This window comes from Heloderma suspectum, chromosome 2, assembly GCF_057233095.1.
Source record: "Heloderma suspectum isolate Gila_16-S chromosome 2, 16-S_ref, whole genome shotgun sequence".
Classification (NCBI taxonomy): Eukaryota; Metazoa; Chordata; class Lepidosauria; order Squamata; family Helodermatidae; genus Heloderma; species Heloderma suspectum.
Genome location: NC_139459.1, coordinates 79,308,980 through 79,329,129, shown reverse-complemented (window position 1 = coordinate 79,329,129; position 20,150 = coordinate 79,308,980). Strand labels below are relative to the sequence as shown.

Sequence of the window (20,150 nt, the reverse complement as noted above, 5' to 3'; positions counted from 1 at the left end):
TACAACAAATTTACATAATCAACTGAACAAAACAACATTGCTCTAAAAAACCCTAACCCACCCCAAATGCCTGCCTGAACAGCCAGGTTTTCAAAGCCTGGCGGAAACTCATCAAAGAGGGGGCATGGTAGAGGTCACTAGGGAGGGAATTCCACAGTGGGGGCCACCACAGAAAAGGCCCTCTCCCTAGTCCTCAGCAGCCTAGCTGTTGTGGCTGATGGGGCTGACAGAAGGCCTTCCAAGGCCGATCTTGTTGAGTGACATCCCTGGTGTTGCTTGAGAACATTGACTGAAAAATGAACAGAAGGATGAAGCCAGTATCATCCGGCAGTATGAGGATGGTAAGGGCAATAGGGAATGGAGGCTTGGCTTCCACCTTTTTTGCCAGGTAAGCTGCTCTTAGAATATCCGTTTAGTGGGCTACAATCGCAAGTAGGAGGCACAGTGGAAAGAGCAAGAAGTTGCCATCAAATTGTACCAAGGTAGCCTTGTCACTGTGGTCCAAACTAAAAAGCACCCAGAAATAGAAAAATTAAAGTTTTGTATTAACCCTCAATGTTGCATGGGGGTGGGGCAACACATCTAGTCTAGAATTCAGTCACAGTGAAAGTTGACTGGTATGTTTGGCATGCAAACCATACAAAGAAAAAAACCATTCGACTTACTTTTTTGCTTTCAGTTTTGCAATGTGTCTCGTAAGCCTGCGAATTGTCAGAACTCTGACCTTCTTCACTTCTTTTCTCATCTTCACAACCTATTTTGAGGTGAAAAGGAATGAGAGAACATACAATAAAACATTACACAAATCACAACCAATGTATTTTGCATTATGCTTTGAGTTTACAAACAGATTTGAGCATAGTTAGCTCCCTTGCTTAACAAAAGCCTGAATTCAGATTTCTGTTAGGAATCAAACTGTTTCCAAAAACAAATGGTTAGTTGAAGAACTAACCAACAGCTTAAAAACATGTCTGAGTTCTGAACAGAACCAAGCCATGAAAAAGTCAAGACATTCCTAAGCAGGCATGATTAATATTCTTAGACCTAGGTTGGGTTATACGTAGCGACAGCTTATTAGTATTTCTTGTTCATTTATGTAGCCACACTACCACAAAAACACCTGTACTTTCTTCTAAACCCTTTACAGAAGAAGGTTTCCTTCAATTAACCACAGAAATGTTTTAATTTAAGATGATGCTAATACATCCTTCAGTCCCTTATTGTTCAATAAAAGTTACTTTGAAATGTAATTCAAGGTGAAATAGCCAGTTTTCTGGTGCAATATATTATCTATGTGTGAGCTCATGGCCAAGAAACCCCTGAGTCCCAGTTTTACCTCAGACACGCTCATAAATTGCCCTCAGGAAGCCAGTATTCTCTCAGCCTTAGTCCCCCATATATACAATCAGCATAATAATGCTGGCCTCTACAGTGCTGCTGTACAGATTACTGAGATACAGGATTGGATCTAATGGTGTTCTTCCGCAGGTGGCCCAGGCCCGCCAGTGGTGCGACCTGCCCCTTTCAGAAATGAACATTTCTGCTTGTCTTGGCACTTACCCCCAGAAGCACTACATCGAGGCCGCCTGTGGTAGGGGCTGAGCATGCACTGTCGCCAGCAGGCCTGGGCCGCCCACAGAAGGATACCATTGGATCCAACCCAATGTATGCTATAAAAATGCTAATACTAACCATAGGAATGAAAAACACAAGAATGGCCAACAGATTGGAAAAAATCAACTTATATCCCCATACCAAAAAAGGGAAGCACCAAAGAATGTTCAAACTATCGAAAAGTGGCACTTATTTCACATGCCAGTAAGGTCATAATCAAGATCTTGCAAGGTAGACTCCAGCAATTCATGGAACGAGAATTGCCATATGTACAAGCTGGGTTTAGAAAAGGCAGAGGAACTAGAGACCAAATTGCCAATATCTGCTGGATAATGGAGAAAGCCAGGGAGTTTCAGAAAAACATCTATTTCTATTTTATTGACTATTCTAAAGCCTTTGACTGTGTGGATCATCACAAATTGTGGCAAGTTCTTGTTGGTATGGGGATACCAAGTCCTCTTGTCTGCCTCCTGAGGAATCTGTATAACAACCAAGTAGCAACGGTAAGAACAGACCACGGAACAACAGACTGGTTTAAGATTGGGAAAGGAGTACGGCAGGGTTGTATACTCTCACCCTACCTATTCAACCTGTATGTGCTGGGCTTGATGAATCCAAGGCTGGAGTTGAAATCGCTAGAAGAAATGTTAACAATCTCAGATATGCAGATGATACCACTTTGATGGCTGAAAGCGAGGAGGAGCTGAGGAACCTTATGATGAAGGTGAACGAAGAAAGTGCAAAAGCTGGGTTGCAGTTAAACCTCAAAGAAACCAAGATTATGGCAACCAGCTTGATTGATAACTGACAAATAGAGCGAGAAAACGTGGAGGCAGTGACAGACTTTGTATTTCTAGGTGCAAAGATTACTGCAGACGCTGACTGCAACCAGGAAATCAGAAGACGTTTACTTCTTGGGAGGACAGCAGTGACAAATCTTGATAAAAAAGTTAAGAGCAGAGACATCACACTGACAACAAAGGTCCGCATAGTTAAAGCAATGGTATTCCCTGTAGTAACCTATGGCTGCGAGAGCTGGACCATAAGGAAGGCTGAGTGAAGGAAGATAGATGCTTTTGAACTGTGGTGCTGGAGGAAAATTCTGAGAGTGCCTTGGACTGCAAGAAGATCAAACCAGTCCATACTCCAGGAAATAAAGCCAGACTACTCACTTGAGGGAATGATATTAAAGGCAAAGCTGAAGTACTGTGGCCACATAATGAGAAGACAGGATATCCTGGAGAAGATGCTGATGCTAGGGAAAGTGGAAGGCCAAAGGAAGAGGGGCCGACCAAGGGCAAGATGGGTGGATGATATTCTGGAGGTGACGGACTCAACCTTGGGGGAGGTGGGGGTGGCGACGGCCAACAGGAAGCTCTGGCGTGGGCTGGTCCATGAAGTCACGAAGAGTCGGAAGCGACTGACCGAATAAACAACAAAAACCCCATAGGAATAACAATTAACAGTTGCTATATGGCAATGTCTATATGTTAAAAAAAATCTCCCTAATTTAGTCCTACTAAGATCAAAGGCTATGGTGGTGTTCTCTGAAAACTACTTCTCAGATGCAACTTTTCAGAAGAGAACGTGAAATTCCTGAAGAACAGTAATTTTTAAAATTCCATTTACTTTCATGTTCTACTTACTTGTTGGGAGAGCCTGACAAACTCCTGATATAAATTTTGCAAGGAGAAGCTTACCAAGGAATCACTTCTCCCCCAGCTCCCTATTTCCTTGGGCCTGTAAGAAGGTCTCTATTGATCACAGCAAGCATCCTTCTCAAGGTTGGCATATCAGTCAACTGACCACCAAATATTGTTTGTTGACCACCTATTATTTGACCATGGTCAAATAATCCATGAAGCTAAAAATGCCGCTGTGAAGGTGGCATCTTACCCTTTTAATTTCATTGTATCTGTCAGGATTGGAGGGTCCTTCTCCTTCACAATCAACACCACAAAGAGACAAAGCTTCAGGCTAATACAACTTTATTTTGCTGGTGACTAGCTTTTCTACAAATGCAAATTCAAGGAAGCACTCAGACTACCCCAGGCCCTAAACAACTAATCTGCGATTTCTAATCAGAGGAGATGAACCAGATAATGAAGTTGCCAACAGTTTGCCCATGAACCTCATGGCCAAACTTGCTTCGCAGTGATGCCCCTCCCTTAGGGTGGCTCCCTCCTATGTTGGCTTCTAAGAGTGGCTATCCTGGCAGAGCATCTGAGTCCTGCCCTTAACTTTTCCCACTTTGCAACGCACCCTAGCATCTCTCAAGTCACGCCCCTCTTCCTTCTCCTTGGAAGTTTGACTTCTCACAGTGGAGGAAGGGGGCAGCAAGTCAGCCTGGGCCATCTGTTTGTCAAGGCCTTCAGAGGAATCTCTCCCAGTAACTTGGGGCTCTAGGGAAGGTCCCTCACCCAGACTCTGATCTAGCTGTTCCAACTCTGATTCAGAATCAGAGCTGTCAGACATCTCAAGGGGCTTGGACTCATCCCTGACCGTATCATCATTTGTTAGCAAGGGCTATACTAAGGGACTAACCCTGGAGCAAACAGAGGAAAAAGCCAGCAGCATAGCTTCTTCCACTAGCCACCTGCTATAACTGCAACCAGAATGGAACTCAAACAGCCATTGGTGGAAAAAAAATATTTTTAACTGTATTTTTTAAAAATGTATAACTGTAAACTGAACCTGGTGTAAAAATCAAAGATAACTGTTCAGTGAGTCATTCACATTATAGAAACCCTACCTACCATTGTTAAAAGTAATAACTACCTTTTTAAAAAAGCAAATTCCATTGGGCAGTATCCAACACTGCCACCCCATTTATGCAACTGACACAACACTAGTATAGCTGACTTCTAGTGCTATGGCACAAACTGACACAACATTAGATACTGGCCCTTTTTTCAGAATAAGATAATTTATTTTTAAACTAGTACAACTATCAAATCTGTTGCTGATTAAAGTAACTTTTTGTTGTTCTAATAAAGATAGTGATTTAAAAATACTCCATCATCATTTGATAATATTTGCCAAGTGACCAAATTTACTCATCAAATGCCCAATCCTAGGCCCTCTTCATATAGAATGGCTCTGGACACTCCAGACAACTCCCCATATACCATCCTAGTATGAAACAAGATTGCTGAATATATTTACACACAGTTACTTACTATTAGAGGAAATGTTTATTTAAAATGTTGATGTTGCAGGTGCTTCTTGTTTGTATAGTAATAGGAAGAAGAAGAGTTAACCAATACCAAACCATCGCCCAGCCAATATTTAGGTTCCAAAAAAGGGGTCAGATAATATGTTGGGCATATTTACTTATAATGATGACAGTCTCAAAAAGAACAGCTACATTCTGTGGAAATGCACTCAATGCAGAACAAATATTGATGTAAAAAAGGTACTAAAACCAGAAGCCCTTAAAAAGTTTACTGTAAGGTAGAAGTGTTTGCATCTTGAAACCAATTAGTCATGAATTAGAAATCTGGCCAGGATGACCATTCCACATTAACCAACACCCTTTTTCTTACTACCATACAAACAGGAAACATTGGTGTGTATGAATAGTTCTGCAGAGTCAAACTTTAAATAAACCATCCCTGTAATAGCAAGTAGTTGTCCATAAATAACCTTCATGACTGTGTGTGTAAGGAAATATGCTCTCTCACACACAACTTCAATAAATAATTGTGTAGAACAGGAAAATATTTTACTCAGAAGCTCACAAAGCTGCTCTTTTAAGTGCAGATATGAAAATAGAGTTTTTATGTAAAAAAAAAAAAAAGGTACCTAAACTGAATTTGGGATTCCCATCACAATTTTTTTGGACAAGCTTTAAAGCTTTCCCTTCTAAAATTCAGGGCAACAAGGGCCACCTTCTACCGCAAACTTCCTCAACCTGGTGCCCCCATGCTGGCTGGGGGATGCTGGGAGTTGTAGGACATCAGGTTAAGGTAGGCTGTTCTATCCTGTCCTGTGGTGCATCCTGCCTGCCCATTCAAATTGTTTCCACCAGGCTTCCCATGTTCCCTTGTAATCAGGTGCTTAAACTTGGTAACCCAGCTTTGGACTAGACTTGCAACCATTGTTCCCTTACATGGGACTGGGCTTTGGATTTTGACATATATGCAGTTAAGTGTTCCTTTTTCCATCACAGAATTGCCATGGCAGGAATAGCTGCATCAACTGAATTCCGCCTGTCATGCCGCTACAGAACCATAGGGAAGAAAATGTCAGAACCTTACCATAAACTGAGGAAAGCAAATCAGCTTTATTCCATGGATACTTTACTTGATGTGGATAAAAAGCTCACAAGCTATAATAGAACAACAACAACCAGGCACATACAAGGCCCACAATTTAAGGACTCATAGTAGATCATTATACACTCAAACATATGCATTTAACATCCTACCCAATATTTAATTTATTTTTTATAGGATGGTACATGTGGAGAGATTGCATATTTTTAGGAACTAACCAAAGGTCAACACTAACTGCTGGCCATGCACATAAGAGGAGTGGTGCTGGATCAGACCAAAGGCCTATCTAGTCCAGCACTCTGTTCCCAAAGTGGCCAGCCAGAAGGCTATAGAAAACCCACAAGCAGGACAAGAGTGTTGCAGCTTCTTCACACTTGAGTTCCCCAGCAACCGGTATTCAAAGGTATACTGCCTCTGATCTTGGAAGGAGGGGTGGGCGGATCACTCACCGTCTGTTCCACGACAGTATCTGCAGGGGGGGGAGGCAATCCGTTCCTCCCCCCCAGAATATGTCCAGGCCAGCTCTGCTCCGCCTCGATCCTGCAGAGCCGGCCACTATAATTGCTTCGCTGGCAAATGTCGATACAGCCGGCAGCCATTGCTGTGCCGTATCGCTCTAAGTAAGTCACCGGACGCAAATGGCATACTGGGCGCCATTTGCGGCCGTAAAGCTGGTAAATTAACCTAAATGCAGCCGTAAATGGCTGACGGCCGTATCAACATTTGCCAGGGACGCGGAGCAGGAGGCCGGCTCTGCAGGATCGAGGCAGCAACGGATCCGACTCAGACGGATTCTGCGGGGAGGCAGAGGTGAGTGCTCCGTTTTGCCATGGGGCCCAATGGGGCCGGATTCTTGGAATCTGGCCTCATTGGAGTCCGTGGCAGAATTCTCCCCCATCCCTACCTGGAAGTAATGTATGGCTACCATGACTAGTAGCCATTGATAGCCTAATCCTCCATGAATCTGTCTAATCCCCTTTTCAAGCTATGCAAGATGGCAGCCATCTCTACATCTTGTGGTACCAAATTCCACAGTTTAGCATAATTGTATACACCTCTATCATGTTTCCCCTTACTCAGGATTTTTCTAATCTTAAAAAGGCCCAAATGTTATAACCTTTCCTCATATGGGAGATGCTCTAGCCTCTTTATCAATTTGGTTGCCCTTTTCTGCAACTTTTCCAGTTTTACAATATGCTCTTTGAGGTATGGTGACTGTACACATATTCCAAGTGTGGACACACAACAGATTTATGCATGCTTGTGTCCATTTTTGTTTTCCTCATTTAGGCAAGATTTCAATTTTCTGAAGGAAGCTACTTCATCCTGGTGCCCTCCAGAAGTTTTGGGCTACAACTTCCAACATTCTTGGCCACTGATCCTTCTGCTGGGGCTGATGGTAGTTGAAATCCAACGTCCAGTTCGGGGAAGTGTGCTGTAATAGCTTCCTTAGCACTGCTCATTAAACATGTTGGAAAGCTCTTCGATTTGGTGGTGCCTTTCCTGACCTCCAGTATACATCATAGCTGAGCTTCTCTTATCATGGGTTTAAGTAACATCCAAGTGCTCTGGAGAGATCTGACCCTGTTGACTCTCTTTTTCAACTTCCTTTTTACCAGCCTCCTAATTTTCTAAGTTTCCTCTTTTGAAGTCAAATGTGACTGTGTTAGACTTCCTTGGCAATTTTCTATTTACATATGAATTAAATTTGATAGCACTGTGGTCACAATTTCTAATTGGTTTAACAGCACTTAACATCTTGCATTAGTCCTGGGTGCAATTTAGGATTAAATCCAGGGTCACCTCCCCTCTCGTTGGTTCCATGACTAATTGTAACAGGCACAGTAATTTTGGCTATCTAGAAATATTACCTCTTTGTCGTGACAGGATATGCATGTACCCAATCTATGTGAAAGTAATTGAAGTCACGACAACAATTTCTCCTTTAGATGCCTCCACAATTTCATTTTTCATCTCAAGATGACCCTGAGCATTTTCGTCGGGGTGGTGGCGGTGGTGGAGATAGTGTGTCCCCAGTACTTAATTACTTTTGGAACTTGGTATTGTCACTCACAGTAATTCTGTAGAGGTGTCTGCCCCTTTTAAGGTTTCTCGTTTCTTTGATGTACAGAGAGACACCACCCCAGTATGCCCTTTTCTTTCCTTCCTATGGAGTTTGTGTCAGAGAAGACCATATCCCACTGGTTCTCTCTATCCCTCCAGGTTTCTACTATCCACACAATTTCTCTGTTTTCCTTTAATACCAGCACTCCCAATTCCTCAGCTTGGCTCAGAAACTTCTAGCATGTATATGGTGTTCCTCTCCAATGTCTCTGGGATGTGAATTTTCTGCTATGGCTCTTTAGCTACTGTAACTGAATGGGTTCTTCTAAACACCTGTACAGACTTGTGCATGTTCTGAAGACACACATTAATGGAGAGAGCAATCCTATGGTCACTAGACAGTGGCTAGACGGCCATAGGACTGTTTGGTTCTGGGAACCAACCCCGGAGCCCGCGTTCTGAGGTCGGTTCCCATAAAACTGCCTCTCTGCCCCCCCCCCGGCCTCGTAAGAGGCGCAATTCGCCTCAGGGTCCACACTTGGAAGAGTAGCACAGAGCGGGGCAAAAAAGGGTGTTCCCGGGGTGGGGGGTGCAGAAGTGCTGGTACAACACTCCGTATGCATCGTCCGGCCTTCCTCCCCTCACACTCCTAAGTCCTACAGCTAGACAGCTGAAATAGGCCATCTAGCTGCAAATGCAGGATGGCTGGAGGGCAGAGGAGAGGTTCCCCTCTGTGCTCTGCCTGCCCTGCATTGGATAGTCAGTTGCCTCAGAGAACGGAGGTGGCTGACTATCCACATAGGATTGCAGCCTTATACGCATTTTAACTTTGACAATAGTGTATCTAGGTAGGAGGGGACCCAATGAGCACGGAGCACTTCTTATCAGCTTAGGCTGATATACCAACAATGCCCTTATCTGGACAGAAATAGCCTAGCTACAGTTACCCATGCTCTGATAAACATTCGTCTGGATTACTGCAATGCGTTATACATAGGGCTGCCTTTGAAAACGATCCAGAAACTTCAGCTAGTTCAAAATAGGGCAGCAAGATTGTTTACAGGGACTGGCCAACAAGGTCACATTACGCCAGTACTTTTCCAGCTGCATTGCAAAAATGCAGCTGGAAAAGTCCATTTCCAGGCCTGATTCAAAGTGCTGGTATTAACATTTAAAGCTCTTAATGGCTTGAACCAAGAAGAGGGCCTTTTCTGCTGTGGCACCCCAGCTGTGGAATGAGCTCCCTGGAGTGGTTTGCCTGGCACCTATGTTGTACTCCTTCCTCAGCCAGGTAATGACCTTTTTATTCTCCCAGTATTTTAGCTTCCTAGTCTTTTAGCTTTGGAGCTTAAAATCTGTATTTTAAATCTCTGCATTGCTGCTAGGTTTTATTCTGGTTGTACTGTTACATTGTGGTTTTAAGCTTTCATATTTATATTGTTTTATGCTGTGCTCTGTGGTTTTAATTTTTGTGAACCACCCAGAGAGCTTTGGCTATTGGGTGGTATAGAAATTAAATAAATAAATGATACATACACACACAGAGGTTTCTTTGAAACTGCAAATTAAGCACACAAGAATTTACACTCATTACTTGGAGAAACTAGCTGGTAGAACATTCGTTACAAAGTTCCAAAATATTGGTGATTTATAGACAAAACATGCAGAGGAAATCACTAAATGTACTGGAAGTGATTTCCACTGTGTGAGGATCCATGCACTGGGGTCAAGTTGTGGGGCAGTTAGACTGCAAACACCCCTGATGCTGGTGGCCTAGATCAACCCCGTCCCCATTTGTACAATTAAACACATGTTCACCCTTATACCTCATCCTGAACAAGAAGCTCCTAAGCTTCTGTTGGCTTTCCCCCAGGGATCAGTTTAAAAACTGCTTTGCCATCTTTTTGATGTTAAGCACCAGCAGTCTGGTTCCATTCCAGTTCAAGTGGAGCCCATCCCTCTTGAACAGGCCTGGCTTGTCCCAAAACATTTCCCAGTGCATAAAATACCTACACTCTTCCTCCCTATACCACTGTGTCATCCATGCATTGAACAGGGACACACCCATCCTAATAGATACATAAAAACACATGTACAACTTATACTGAATTGAGCCATTGGTCCATCTAGTTCAGTATTTCTACTACCCTGACCTGCAGCAGCTATCAATGTCTCAGGCAAGTTTATTTCAGGTAGTATGCTAATGGCAACCAGCTCTATTTCTCCTTTTCATTAAATCCAGGGAGGCTATAGATATTCTGAACAAGTGCTTGGAACCAGCAATAGTCTACATGAGGGCTAAAAGAGTGAAGTTCAATACAGACAAGACAGAGGAGGTGATGGTTGGTAGTAGAGTTGGACCAAGTTATAGACAAGAGTTGCAATCTCCCTAAAGGACCGTGTCTATAGCTTGGTGGTCCTATTAGATCTGTCCTTTCATGTGGATACTCAAATGGCATCTGTAGCTCAAAAAGAATTTCATTAGTTTCAACTGGTTTGCTAGCTACTTTCTGGATGAATATGATCTAGACAAGTTATTCATGCACTTGATAACATCCAGGTTAGACTAGTGCTTTTCCATGGAGCTCTAGCTATTTACAAGCATAAGTCATTCTCAGCCAATATGACATCATGATTATTTTTCACTGTAGCCTGCATTCCAAATTTCACTTTATATGGCTCCTCTGCAATTACTCAACTGCAATTAGGCTTCTTATGCAGCCAAAACAAACCTGGCACTTCAATAAGACTTACAGTTTCAGTTACTTGAGAAATTTGATCAAAAATAGTTTCTAGCTTCCTTTCACACAGCTAATGGAATCCGAAGCATTTTATAATTACACTCATGACAACCATGGTGCAGTTTGTTCTTAAAAAACCCCCAACTATCTAGCACACCTCACTCAGACTAACAAACTGCAGGGAAATTTAAGACATGCTTTAGAGATGTGGGGGGAACGGGGATGGAATGCTGAGAGGGTGTACTGAAGGACTCACTGGATCACAGCCAAAGATTATACATTGCAAAGACCTTGTAAGGGGTGGCAAATATTGGAAAGAAATATTACATTAGAATAAAATGTTATGCTTGGCTACTTTGGGGGTTTGCTTTAAGTTTGAACAGAGAGAACAGGTCCAACTTAAGCTAACCCACAGCCAAGAATTTAAGAACGCTCTTAGGAAAGTTTGACCAAACGGGGAAAAAATGTCTTATGAAAGGGGCATATAGCTTACAGCATATCACCATGGTTAGGTCAAAATATGAGCAAAGGAGTAGATGAGAAGTATATTTAATTCAATGAAAAAAAATCCAACGCGTTTCGGACCATACATAGGCCCTTCTCCAGGGCAATCTAAAAAACAATATACAATCATTATAGACTTACATATTCCTTATGTTCCATATCATATAACACATCAATAATACAACTCTACATTTCCATACAAAGATATAAAAAGCTGTAAAACATTAAGAGAGGCTCAAAATATACAAACTATGTACAAACATTCACATCTCTTAGAGATAAACTGACCTACTTAGTATAATGTAACAAGTGTGATATCTTTTACTAAATACCAATATTTGTTAATAGACCAACTAACAAATATTGGTATTTAGTAAAAGATATAGCTAGATGCAAAGAAAAACCATACATGGCTTACAAAAGCGCTAAGAACATAGGGGATTGGGTGATCAGGAGTGATACATCAGAAAAGAACAACGACAGACAACTTCTCTTACCAGGACTGAAACTTCCAGAAGGAAATTTTCCTTGTGGTCACTATAAATATTGTGAGTATTGTTTGAGATTAAAACAGTTTGTGAACCCCATAGATGGGAAAGAATACATACCAAGAGATTTCACAACATGTAAGTTTGTGATGTATGGTATACTTTGCCCCGGTAACAAATTGTATATAGGAAAAACCACAAGGGATCATAAAATTAGAACAGGAGAAAATATTGGTAATATCAAACATGGAATTGTAGGTGCACCGTTTGTCCAACGTTGGAAAGATAAATCCCATAGAATAAGAGACCTTTCATTCCAGGCAACAGAGATGATTTGTAAATGGACAGACAGAATTCTTTTAGCAAGTGAGGCCAGGTGGATTTTGAGCATGAATACAACTACTCCTTTTGGCCTTATTGAGTCTCTTCACCTTGCAACACTTCTTTGAAATACAGATGTTTCTAATTAGGTTTTGTGTATTTAAATACCTAGTTTTTCCTCCCAGATCTGACACAGCATAGGAGACTGGTATCTGAAGAGCACTTATTACATTATACTAAGTATTTCAGTTTATCTTTAGGAGTTCTGTACATAGTGTGTATATTTTGAGCCTCTCTTTCTTGAAGTTTTACGGCTTTTATAACTTTGTATGATTATGCATAGTTGTTTTATTGATGTGATATATAATGTTGAACACAGGAAATATGCAAGTCTAACTATTGTATATCGATTTTTAGATTTCCCTGTCAGGACCTGTGTATGGTCAGAAACGCATTGGAATTTTTTCATTGAATTAAACATCCTTTTCGTTTACCTCTTTGCTTTTGGGTTTTTGGTATTCCTCATGGGCTTTCCTTTTTGTTGGCTTTAGATCAAGACAAGAAAAAGTTAACACCAAATTGTGCCATCTCCCAGGATTAAAACTGTATTCTGTTCTTGAACACCCAAGCAGTAAAAACATACAAGATAATTCAACGCCAATTTTATTGTAAAAGCTAAACAATAATGCTAAAGCACTTGGATGGCCCAATCTATAAACCAGCTTAAGCAGATTTGACTATGATCCTCAACATGTGCACTTGGAAACAATCCATTCAGATCAATGAATAACATTCTCATTGAAATCAACTATGGAGGTCCAATGCACATGACTGTGCAGATGACAGCCACTTCAAAATCCCACATATGCCAGTAGTCCGCCTGTCGCCATCCAACTTCTGTCTTAAACTGTCTGAATGCCATTGCCATGGTCAAGTATTTACAACATCATGGCAGCAACTACACACAATCAGGTGGCCACAGCAGGAAGCCAACACATACAGGATTTTGGGGAATCTATCATACACCCAATGACAGTGTGATTGGGTCCTAAACCAATAAGGTGAAGTAATGCAGCATAAGTTACAGCACACATAAAACATATACTGTCCTAATTTCAAGGTCAAAATACCCTGCAAGTTTGAAGTTTACATATAATTCAATTATATCATTGCTCTTTGTGCAGTTACAGACAACAGCTTTACCAACAAAATGTTTACACTCTGGTTCAGACCCAGAAAAGCTTTTACATTTTCAGGCCATTTAATACATTATAGAACAGTTTGTAGCTTATCCATCAACAAGTTTAATTCCTGTTTGATATTCCATTATTGTGTTTGATACATGGTGCTTTTATTTAAGACAGCTAGAGATGAGAAATTTCTTATGACTCGAGAGGCTTGCCTTTCCCATCAAGTGAACCAACTGGAATCAGAGAGGTCTTTCTTTTATTTCTTTCATGTATGAGGAACTCCTGCTATGTCTGAAGTTCCAGTATAGGAAGTCATAATAAGTCTGAACCACATGCTGACATGCATAATCATGGCAGAGGTACCTCTTGCCTCCACTCTACAAGTGGAGCTTTTAAGCTGTAGGTAGAGATATCCTGGCTCAATGGCATATATCAGATAGCTGGATTTACAGAAAAAGTTTGAAAGAGCAGTTAAAAAACATCGATACTTTAGTTTAACACATATTTAAATGTGATGGAACACTGCAAATTACATCCTTGGGGGTGGGGTGGGGAACACATCTTATGTACAATTCTTAGCTGAGTCAATTTAGAATTGAAGATGGAAGGGTAAAATTGCTAAATGGCATTCCTAAGTACTTAATTGCAAGTTTAGTTGCCATCCTGGCAGCCTACACATTGCCTTTAATTCCAGTTTGTTCAGGAGCCCAACAACGGTAGTCTAGAAAGACAACCCACCTTTAACTGTAACCTGAAACAATGAGACCCAACCCAGATTTAATTTTCTTACCTATATGTTTTTCTCCCCAAGGAACCCTTGGAACAGTAGTTATTTGCGTGGGTGTGAGATCTAACAAAATTCTTAGCACCTGTACTAAACTATAATTCCCAAGACTTGTACTGTAAACATACCTTCACTTTCTTTCTTTGTCCTTCTCTCCTTCCCCCTCTTTAAGTTTTCTTAAAAGTAAAAATATTTACTGTATATATATATCCTACTTTTCTAGGAATTCTAACCAAAGTAGATTACAAGAATAATTATGAATTAAAAGTACTTAATTAGCTGATAGATCATGATACAAAAACAAAGGAAGCACAAAAAGCAACAGCAGCAGGATAAGACATAGTAATCAGTAAGAACTGTAGCTCACTGCGATAGAGGACATGCTTTGCATCTCATTCCCAAGCCTTCAATGAAGATGGGACAAAAAGGAGGGCTTCTGAGGCAGATCTTAAAGTTCAAATAGGTTTATATGGGAGAAAATTATGCTCAATGTATTCTGCCCCTAGGCAGGTTCACAGAATCATAAAATCATAGAATAGTAGGGTTGGAAGGGGCCTATAAGACCATCAAGTCCAACCCCCTGCTCAATGCAGGAATCTAAGTCAAAGCATCCCTGACAGATGGCTGTCCAGCTTCGTCTTGAATGCCTACAGTGTGGGAGAGCCCACTACCTCCCTAGGAACTTGGTTCCATTGTCGTATTGCTCTAACAGTCAGGAAGTTTTTTCTAATGTTTAGCCAGAATCTGGCTTCCTGTAACTTGAGCCCATTATTCTGTGTCCTGCACTCTGGGATGATCGAGAAGAGGTCCTGGCCTTCCTCTCTGCGACAGCCTTTCAAATACTTGAAGAGTGGTGTCATATCTCCCCTCAGTCTTCTCTCCTCAAGGCTAAACAGGCCTAGTTCTTTCAGTCTTTCCTCATAGGGCTTTGTTTCCAGTCCCCTGATCATCTTCGCTACCCTCCTCTGAACCCTCTCCAGTTTGCCTGCATCCTTCTTAAAGTGTGGTGCCCAGAACTGGCCACAGTAATCCAGATGAGGCTTAACCAGTGCTGAGTAGAGGGGAACTAGTACTTCCCAGGATTTGGAAGCTATACTTCTATTAATGCAGTCCAGAAACAAACTGGAAGGCAATGAAGATAGACTAAAATTGGAGTTATATACTCTAATCACTGATGAACAAGCTGCAGATGCATTTTAAAACACTCTTTATCCGGGTAATTTAACCTAGATATAACTAGGGTATGACGACACTGGATAGGTCCATATTAACTAGGATGTGTGTGGTGCTCCTGCCCCTTCCCAGTGAGAATACGCCTTCTCTAAAGCCATTCCCACCCCAAGAAGGAAACACCTTCCCACACACAAACATTGTAATTGAAAATCATATCTAACACAATTATAAACCTCTACCCAAATAATTGGAATCTCCAGCCTGTTGTATTTCTGTCTTGTCTAAATTGATTTTTCAGTTTGTTCACCCCATCCAGTCAGAAATCAATACCTAACAACATTTCAGGATCTTCACTGCTTCTCTAGGATCACAAGATGAAAATGAAAGATAGAACTGAGTGTCATAAGCATCCCTAACCTCTGGATGATTTCACTTGGTGGTTCCAGAGAGGAGTTTAAAAAAAGCATAGGAACCATGATGGAACCTTGCCAAAGGCAACTGGAAAGAACAGATCTTCCTCCCTCCAGGAATAACTGGAGCTACTGGAAAGCAGTCCCTCTTAGGAATCCCAACAAGGCAGCTCAGAATGATACTATGGTCGATGGCACTGAATGTTGCTGAAATGTTAAGGAGAACTCCCCCATCCAGCTCTTGGTGCATTAGGGTGACCAAAGTAGTTTCAGTCCCCAAACCCACACAGAAGTCAGAATGGAACAGACACAAGTACTAAGTTTCAGTGAGTGGACACAATGGTGACAGAAGTATGCTAATTTCACTGTCATTGCCACTGAATAGGCTCTTAACTCTCAATGTTGAGTGCCACCAGTGCGACCCACATACAGGGCCAAACCCAACCTAGTTGAAGACCAATGGATTAAAGAACAAAGTCTTCAACTGGGAAAAAATAGAAGCAGTGGGGGTAAGCTGAACATGAAAAATTCTAAGGCCAGCAATGAAGCACTGGTCAGTATAACACAAGATTTATACAGGCTGAGGAGCTGAAAGTAATTCAAGGCCAGTGAGATTGCAAAAGGTTCTGGAACAAATAGATGATTCAGCAGGATGAGAGCTTCTTCCTAGAGCCTGGTCCCCAGGGATGACTGCTATTCCTACATTGTCTTGGGACTTTGAGCCACGTACAAAAATTGCGGCATAATTGTTGTGCAATCAGTAATGTTCACGATACAATTGCGGTTCCTGTTCATGATACAATTGTCACAATCTGTGGAACATGGATGAATAAACATCACACCCCTGAGCATGGGGAAATCAGTGCCTGTAGGGAATGTTTTAAGATATATATTTTCCGGGGAGTAATGCCACCTATCAGTGGCCTAGGAAGCACTCTGCCCCCATGCAGGAATGAGTAGGGGGGAACTTTCCCATTTGGCCACTCTGCAGCCAAGATGCTCAGGATGCCTTGGCATCAAAGTGACTAAGCCAGATCCAGTCTTCCTCCAACCTTGGGGTTGGAGAGGAGAGAAAATTGCTCCTTAAGTCCTGGGATGACCCAGCCTCCTGCTGCATCTCCAAGTTTAGGAGGAAGGCTACAGTCATTAACTGCCAAGAGCACTTCTATCACTGAGGGAACAGCAAACTGTGGTGAATAACAGGCTCTCTGAAAAACCAGCAAATTTTAGACCTTAAGGAATAGTTATGGTAAGCAGGATCTTATCTTATTAATCCTACTGGCTATACAACAGGCCAAGCGCACTAAATGAAAAATTAAGTTACAAGATATTTGAGTCTCTATTATTTTCAGAAATGTTTGTTCTTGTTGGGTTCCCTCTTCTAATAATTGGATGATCATTTTAATTTGGTTCACTGTTTCTAAAAATGAAACTCAGATGAGTAGTCATATTTAATACTACCAAATCTGGTGGTCTTTGTAATCAACACTTGGTACAGCCTTTCATAAGCAAAGACATCCTTCTTCACAAAGAACAGCATTTGTATGTTTGGAGCAAAAACTCTGGAGAGTAGCCAAAGCCTATCCTTAATTAAGTTTTCATAACTCACACTTACAATATATATAACCTTTAAAATTACATCTAAAGCCATACTTCCATTTAAATGAGTGGTAGACCGATCTCAACAGATTGAAGAATGCTTTTGTAAAAAGCAATGAAACCCTGATCACGAAGATTTCTGAATGGCCAGTTCTGACAGAATAGAGGTTTCTGCATTTTAAAACCTAGATTTCCCCCCCTTTGAGGCCTCCTTTAAACTTACATGAAAACAGCTGTAGCAACCTTTATATAGAACACACATGCTATGGCCACAATTCTGTTAAATTGGCAGTAAGCTATAACTTCCCTTTCTAACTTGCTGGATTCTTCTTTGCTTTATCTTCATGACTTGCCTTAATTTAAATGGGTAAGCCATTCAACCGCCCCTCATTTGCATGAGACACAAAGACCAAATATAGACAAAATTGCTTCACTTGGTTAAAATTGTTATTTGGATTATAAAATGAAAGTCAGTACAATCAAATATGAATTAGCAAAACCATCACAATGAAAGAAAGCTAGATACTGTAAAAATGCATTAGAAAAACTGTAGAACAGAAAAGATAATATTCAAAATTTTAAGAGAACTAAAGCTGAAATGCACAATATAGGATGTCCAATCCAGTGTTTGCTGCCAACCCACAAAGTGTTGGGAATCTGGAGAGCGTACTTAACCCGTCTCCTCACTGCTGCTTACCCCCTGCAACTCTTTCCTCCCAACTGCTTTTTCCCATTTGCCCTAACAATGACACAGTAAGGGTTAAGCGCTGCTTCTCTACCCACTACTTCTTCCATGCAAGTCTCCCCAACTCTGCCATCGTTTCGCATGTCAGAAGCAAAATAAGACTGGGAGCGTTTGGTACTAAATCCCATTTTAAACTTGACAACTTTGTGTGGTATGAGCCAAATGCTAAAAACTTTTTCTCTAAGCATGTACGAGTCAGTTTTATATTTTGGTTAAGAACATAAGAACATACTTAGGTAATGCTGACATACACAGTAGCATATATAGAAGGGTCACCTATTCTCTATCCCCTATGGTGACACTGCTGTAAGACAGTATTATTATTATTATTATTATTAAATTTATTAATCGCCCATCTGGCTGGTCACCCAGCCACTCTGGGCAATGTACAACATACAATAAAACAGTTTAAAACAATAAAATTCTACAATAAAAACATTTTCTAAAATACCCTAACCCACCCCAAATGCCTGCCTGAACAACCACGTTTTTAATACAGTAATTTATTACGCAGGTTTGGGATATTTTGTTCTGGAAGTGTGTAACAGTTGCCACCTCTAAACTGCTGTTTGGAAGGAAATATAAAATTGAAGTGGACTGATTTGGACATTAAAAACTGCTATGTCACAAATCCCCTTCATGGATCACTGCCTTGTTGTGGCGAAGGGGCTTCCATAACTCAGTGAAGCCATAAGCTATGCCGTGCAGGGCCACCCAAGGCGGACAGGTCATGGCAAAGAGTTCTGACAAAATGTGGTCCACTGGGGAAGGACATGGCAAACCACTCCAGTATTCTTGCCAAGAAAACCCCACGGAACGTATCACAAGGCTAAAAGAGATGACACCGGAAGATGAGCCCCCCAGGTCGGAAGGTGTCCAATATACTACTGGGGAAGAGCAGAGGGAATTTCCAAGTAGCGCCAGAAAGAGTGAAGCGGCTGGGCCAAAGCCGAAAGGACACTCAGCTGTGGATGTGTCTGGTGGTGCAAAGGAAGCCCGATGCTGTAAAGAACAATATTGTTTAGGAACCTGGAATGTCAGATCAATGAATCAAGGTAAGCTAGAGGTGGCCAAACATGAGATGGCAAGATTGAACATCGACATCTTGGGAATCAGCGAACTAAAATGGACAAGCATGACTGAATTTAATTCAGGTGACCATCATCTCTACTACTGTGGGCAAGAATCCCTTAGAAGAAATGGAGTAGCACTCATAGTCAACAAAAGGGTGGGGAAAGCAGTACTGGGGTACAATCTCAAAAACGACAGAACGATCTCAGTACGAATCCAAGGCAAACCATTCAACATCACAGTAATTCAAGTCTATGCCCCAACCACTGAGGCCGAAGAAGCTGAGGCTGATCGGTTCTATGAAGACCTACAACACCTTCTAGAACTAACACCAAAAAAAGATGTCCTCTTCATCATAGGGGATTGGAATGCTAAAGTAGGAAGTCAAGAAATCATCGGGATAACAGGCAAGCAAGGCCTTGGCGTACAAAATGAAGCAGGACAAAGGCTAATAGAGTTTTGCCAAGAGAACACACTGATCATAGCAAACACTCTTTTCCAACAGCACAAGAGGCGACTCTACACATGGACATCACCAGATGGTCAATATCGAAATCCGATTGATTATGTACTTTGCAGCCAAAGATGGAGAAGCTCTATACAGTCAGTAAAAACAAGACCTGGAGCTGACTGTGGCTCAGATCATGAGCTGCTTCTTGCAAAATTTCAGCTTAAATTGAAGAACGCAGGGGAAACCACTAAACCATTCAGGTATGACCTCAATCATATCCCTTATGAATATGCAGTGGCGGTGAGGAATAGATTTAAGGGATTAGACCTGATAGAGTGCCTGAGGAACTATGGACGGAGGTCCATAACATTGTTCAGGAGGCAGCAACTCAATCCATCCCAAAGAAAAAGAAATGCAAGAAAGCCAAGTGGCTGTCTGATGAGGCTTTACAAGTAGCTGAGGAAAGAAGGGAAGCGAAAAGCAAGGGAGAAAGGGGAAGATATACCCAACTGAATGCAGAGTTCCAAAGAACAGCAAGGAGAGACAAGAAGGCCTTCTTAAATGAACAATGCAAAGAAATCGAGGAAAATAATAGAATGGGAAAGACTAGAGATCTCTTCAAGAAAATCGGAGATCTCAAGGGAATGTTTTGTGCAAAGACAGGCATGATAAAGGACAAAGAAGGCAGGGACCGAACAGAAGCAGATGAGATTAAGAA

General features: G+C 41.5%; 1 protein-coding gene across 3 annotated transcripts in view; it reads right to left on the bottom strand.

Annotated features, from left to right (window-relative positions):
- Positions 1 to 20,150, bottom strand: part of SRFBP1 (serum response factor binding protein 1) — a 108,123-nt gene that overhangs the window by 67,197 nt on the left and 20,776 nt on the right. For all 3 annotated transcript variants that reach the window (XM_084833947.1, XM_084833946.1, XM_084833945.1), the window contains one exon: positions 666 to 754. In XM_084833947.1, the coding sequence (XP_084690073.1) occupies positions 666 to 754 (89 nt within the window). The remainder of the gene's footprint in view (positions 1 to 665; positions 755 to 20,150) is intronic.